Source organism: Dreissena polymorpha, chromosome 13 (assembly GCF_020536995.1).
Source record: "Dreissena polymorpha isolate Duluth1 chromosome 13, UMN_Dpol_1.0, whole genome shotgun sequence".
Taxonomy (NCBI): Eukaryota; Metazoa; Mollusca; class Bivalvia; order Myida; family Dreissenidae; genus Dreissena; species Dreissena polymorpha.
Window position 1 is genome coordinate 22184929 of NC_068367.1, and position 5353 is coordinate 22190281.

The following is a 5353-nucleotide window of genomic DNA, read 5'->3' on the forward strand; positions in this document are numbered from 1 at the left end:
AATATTGGTAGAGAACCATAATACCATGCTACATACATAATATCAATGCTCTAACTCTTGTGATTTCTGACAGGATTTTTAATTTTTTTACATGATGTCACAATTCAACAGCCTCCTGTTCAAGTAAACTGGTATCAGGATTGTGTCAAACCATCTCTCCAGTTCACTGACATAAGGATGTTGTAAAAAGTGGTAAATGCCATCACAATTCCACAGCAACCTCTTCAAGTACACTGATATGAGAGTGCTATTTACTATCACAACTGTCAAACAAAGGCCATAGTTCAATAACTATTCCAACTAGAGTAATCAAACTTGATTATGGCAGTAGATGTGATAGTGGAGCAGACACATGTGAAGTTTCAAGCTAATACATTTGACGTTTTTGTGATATTCATGATAAAGTGTTTGCATGCTAAACATTAACCAAGGTGTCATGCCTGGGCGAGTACAATAGCTCAGACTATTCTTCTGATAATCAGGTTTATTAGAATGACCTAGCTGAGGCTAATACCTACAGCCTTCACATCAGAGGAAACTGTATTTTAACTCAACCAACCTGGGCTGATTTTAGTTTCATTAAAGAGAAACTTCAGTTTTTAGTCAGTCAGGACACAACACTTTTTACAGCTACAAAAGTATTCATATAAAATAAATACCTGTACATGCATGAGGCTTCTGTACAGCTTCTGTTTCAACTTCAGGAACATCCTCATAGCTGTTGTCTGGTTCAGACAATTCTTCAAATGACCCTGCTTTGTAAGGTTCAGGTTCAGGTTCAGGCAATTCTGCAAGAAAGGATGTGTTGCTCTGCTGAGAGTGTGTGTGGCAACTTTTAGCATTATTTCCGTCATATCATGGCGGTCAGTTAACCTACTCACCATTCCTGGGCATACTTAGGGCTCTGGCCTAAGTTGGTAACTAAGCACAAACCTACACCAGACTGACCACTTCCCTACATAAATCAGAAGTAGTGGAAGAATAACAAGAGCCAGATGGAAACAACTGCACTCTTGACTATTCGAAAAGTCAGAAATGAAGCAAAGTAAACATATTATGCTCATTTTAAATGCGACATTATTTCAACTGGGGAGTGAGTCAGGAATTCGATCTAAACCTTTCCCACCAACAAGAGGGCCATGATGGCCCTGAATCGCTCACCTGCGTATCAGTTGCCTCTGTAGAGGGTCCATAAATTTTGCAGCACCATATCAGAAATAAATGCAAACAGAACCTAGCGCAACTGTTTAATAAGTGTAGTGTAGTCTATTTTAGCAACAGAGAACTTGACCTTAACACAGACAACAAGGTAGCAATCCAAAGTTGTGTCTTAATATTAGCTACCCACACACCAAGTTTGGTGTCAATGGTCACAGCTTACTCAAGTTATTAAATGGAAACTGAATTTCATTTTTAGCAACCTGAGTGACCTTGATCACAGACACCTAGGTAGGAATCCCAAACTGCCTCTTGATATAAGCTACCTATATACGAAGTTTGGCGTCAATAGGCCAAAGCAAACTCAAGTTATTAGGTGGAAATTGAATTTCATTTTTAGCAACAGTGACCTTAATCACAGACATCTGGGTAACAATCCCAAGCTGCCTCTTGATATAAGTTACCCATACTTTAAGTTTGGAGTCAAAAGGCCAAAGCAAATTCAATTTATTGAGCTGCAACTGAATTTCTGTTTTTAACAACAGTGACCTTGACCTTGATACTATGGTCATGATTTGAACAACTACTGTAGACATCAGTGCCAGGATGCTTCAGGACAAATTTGGTTAAAATCTATCTAGTGGTTTGAAAGGAAATGTTGTTTAAAGCAAATTGTTGAGGGACGATGGATGCCGGACGAAGAGCGGTCACAATAGCTCACCATGAGCCTAAGGCTCAGGTGAGCTAAAAAAAATTACTGCATGTATAGAGTAAGGGGTAAACTGACAGTTTAAGGTTTAAAAAATACTTGTTGTTTAACAAAATCTTAAAACTTTTGCACAGTTGAGCTTAAGTTTTAACCAGCACAGATACTGTGAATATCCTTATTCCTATATTAGCTAACAACTTACCATCAAGGCTGACCGACGAAAGGTCGCGACCATTAAACCCCTGTAGTTTACCATCTTCTAAAGCTAGAAGAGCCCTTGCAACTTTTGTTCGTTCAAGCACTGACGTCTGCATTCTGTACACGTCAGTATGTATGGCAACAGAGTGTCCCATGTGATCAGCAATTAACTTCAGCTCATCATCTCTCATATCCATTATCTGTAAAATATGATAACCTATCAATTAAGAGTGCCATGGCCATGCCATAATCTATGGCATGTGATCTTAGACTGGTCAGACATCAGATAGTTACAGAGTTTGTTCCCTACCCAATATGGGATATATGGTTAAACTGTTCTGTGGAATAATTCTATGGAGCTTGCTGGCTTTATCAAGTCTTTTAGGCTTGGTCATGCTGATCATCAAATATTAACATGTAATACTTAAAACAGGAATTATGCTGTAGAAAAATAGGGTTGGTATTTCAGCAATTTATTTAAGATGGCCCCTTGTTCACAAAGAAATTGCAAATCTGGATCAGGATAAAGATTTTTTACTGTGAATTTCTTCCAAACCAATGTTTTAAAACAGGAATGACTCCAAATGAGTGAAAGAATTATAAAGAGAAATGCAATGATGCAAAGTGGTTTTATTTTATTGATGTCTTGAGACAGAAAATGTTGATTATTGATTGAACTGAATTTAATAAATTTAGATCAGGTAAAATTTCAGGATCATTGAAAATTGGATAATGCAAGACAGTGAACAATTGGACATTCGCTTCCCCCTTGCAGCAAAAATTTTTAAGAGACCTATTTACCTGAGTAGTAGTTGCCAAATACTTTCTCAGTTTTGTTGTCCTGACCCGTTCTGGAAAGGCAAGATTGTGACACTTAGATGTGACCACTCTCAGTGCTTCACAGCCATCCTGTGGTGAATCTGTACATCTGGAGAATAGGAACGTGTTGTTGATGGTACACCAGCCTGCGCACGAACCATCAAGAGGTGCGACAAACCTTCCACCATGTCGGTGCTTAGAATTACAAACACCTTCCTCAGTCCCCGAGTGCTCTTCCCTCTTACCTCAAGAAGTTCCATTCTGAAATGATAAAAGTAACTACTACCTACAATAGCAGAAAGAATGCTGACACTTATATGTTTGTCAATAATTACTGTTTTTCCAAATGTAACGTTTAATTCTCCAGCATGTGTTTGATGACATCAGTACTTTTGAGACCTCAAAAGCTGTAATATTATCTTTAAAAGAACTGACCAGTATGTGGTAAGAAACACAAGTGCCACATTTGTCAGGGTAAGACAAAGTGAATCTACCAGTCCCATGAGTTGTAAATAAGGAAATCTCACCCTGAGGGTTAGAGATATATGTCCAAAATGAGGCTTGCCTTAGTTTTTGGACATATATTAATTATATCTAACCGGAGGGGTCAGATTTCCTTATCCACAACTCAAGGGGGGGGGGGGTAAATTTGTTTTTTCTCACCTTTAAATTAATCTATAATTAAAAACACAGATTTTGAAATTGTGACGTACAGACAAACGGACCACCGAGGCGATAACAAACTATGTCCTTTGGGAGTATAAAAACAAACAAGTGTGACCAATTGACAATTTAAACACATAACCTGTTACTACTGCAAGTGCTGTATCGTTAAAATAGTAGTTGACTCTTTCAGTATTTGGATATGCATATTTGCAACATGACTAGCTTTTTTACAAATTCTTACGAATGAAAATTAGTCTGTCAGTAGTAGTCAGGTAGTTTGAGACAAATCTATCTCAGACTGAAATTTTGGCGGACAAATCTGTCCAAAGAGTGAGAAAAATTCTCAGTCCTTGGGGAATGGTTTTGTTACAGTTCTCTTGTGCCTCAGGTGCACACAATCAAAGCCCTTGAATCCAGAATACCTTGTCTTACTCCAACAAACTTAAAAGGTACTTATAATTTGATTCTACACTACTAAAACATCTGAAATCAGTTTTGAATGCCATAATCAGGAATATTGAGCATTACCTCTTTAACAGAGCCTTTTCACTGACAGCCAGGGAATTGTAGATTTCGGTGTTTGTGTCTAATTCTCTCCTCTTATTTCGCTTTGGAAGTCACTCACTTTCAGCTCAGAGACCTCATTTACTCTTCTTTTGTTGAAGAGTGCTATGCGGGCGATCAGTAAGTGTGTTATGTACACTACTCGGGATATGTTGGTGCTGGGTTTTCCATTTTTATTTGTATTTCTTCCACAAGAAATTTTTGGAGGGACACTAATCTTATAGAAGGAAGTTCACATCTTTTGTTCATTGCTTTAGACGCTTGCTTCTGTTGGCGACTGATGAAACCTTTCCCTTCCACTCGGCATCGAACATTTCTGTGAACTCGTTTGCCTCTTTTTTCCGCCTACAGTCCTGTCTGCGAAGGCACATGCTTGATTTCAGCAGGCTTACCTGTTTTATATAATGTCCTAAGTTTAAGCCCAGCTGTGATGAACCAATTTCTTTACATTCCTTTCACAGTTTTGCCACTAAATCAAATTTTTGAGCACAGATGAAATGCTTAAAGGATAGCTGAACAGTTCCTCTCCTTTAATCTTAACAGCGTCTGGCTAAGCTTCTCATTTTTGTTCTCACATTGTCTTGGTCTTTCAGTCTTTGCTCTTCCAGTGGTCCCAATCTTCCCAGATGATACAACCCAAACTGTCTTATTAACTCATCTTCCTGACAAATTTCTTCAGACCAGGATTTTCTTTGGTTTCTTTCATTTTATCAATAACTTCATCTAACATTTCAATATCTTCATCCTCTGTTGTGAAGAGAAATGGGGCTATTTCACATCTAGCTTCTCTAATGAAGTTTCTCTCAGTGTCATTTTCAGCCCCATCTTGGTTTGAAACTGCAGGTTTTGACATGTGACCATAGAAGTTTGTGATGGTAAAAACCTTTACAAAAACGACAGTGAATATAGTCATATGCATTTGCTGGGACGCCTGGTCTCCTGTACAATCAAATTCCCTCTCCTTTCTGAAGAACCTGTTAAAAACAGAATAAAATTTTATGATAGTCCTGCATATATCTCCAAAGAAAATATGCTGTAGTGACATTTCTTTAGATATTCATGTATAGCGTTTGCCACAATTAACTTTAACTGAAAAACAATGATAACAAAGAGGAACTATAAAGCCCTCTTTTCTTCAAATGATCAAGCTAAAGGAACCTGTGGATCGAATTTGAAGCTTAAAGATGGAAAAGTAGGTCATGGTCACATCATTTATTTCCCACATACATGTAAAATAAT

At 37.8% G+C, this 5353-nt stretch overlaps 1 protein-coding gene across 1 annotated transcript; it reads right to left on the reverse strand.

The window, feature by feature from the left end:
- Positions 1 to 642: 642 nt before the first annotated feature.
- Positions 643 to 3007, reverse strand: LOC127854508 (uncharacterized). Its single transcript, XM_052389573.1, has 3 exons — positions 2867 to 3007; positions 2070 to 2265; positions 643 to 788 (listed from the first exon to the last, which is right to left on the reverse strand). Exons 2-3 carry the CDS (start codon positions 2260 to 2262, stop codon positions 643 to 645), a joined length of 339 nt encoding a protein of 112 aa, XP_052245533.1. The 5' UTR covers positions 2263 to 2265; positions 2867 to 3007.
- Between the last annotated feature and the right edge of the window lie 2346 nt (positions 3008 to 5353).

Coding starts and splice junctions, on each gene's coding strand:
- LOC127854508 (XM_052389573.1), bottom strand. CDS start 2,262: ATGGATATGAGAGATGATGAGCTGAAGTTAATTGCTGATCACATGGGA. Junction 789..2,069: donor TTCGTCGGTCAGCCTTGATG/GTAAGTTGTTAG, acceptor CCTTTCTTGCAG/AATTGCCTGAACCTGAACCT.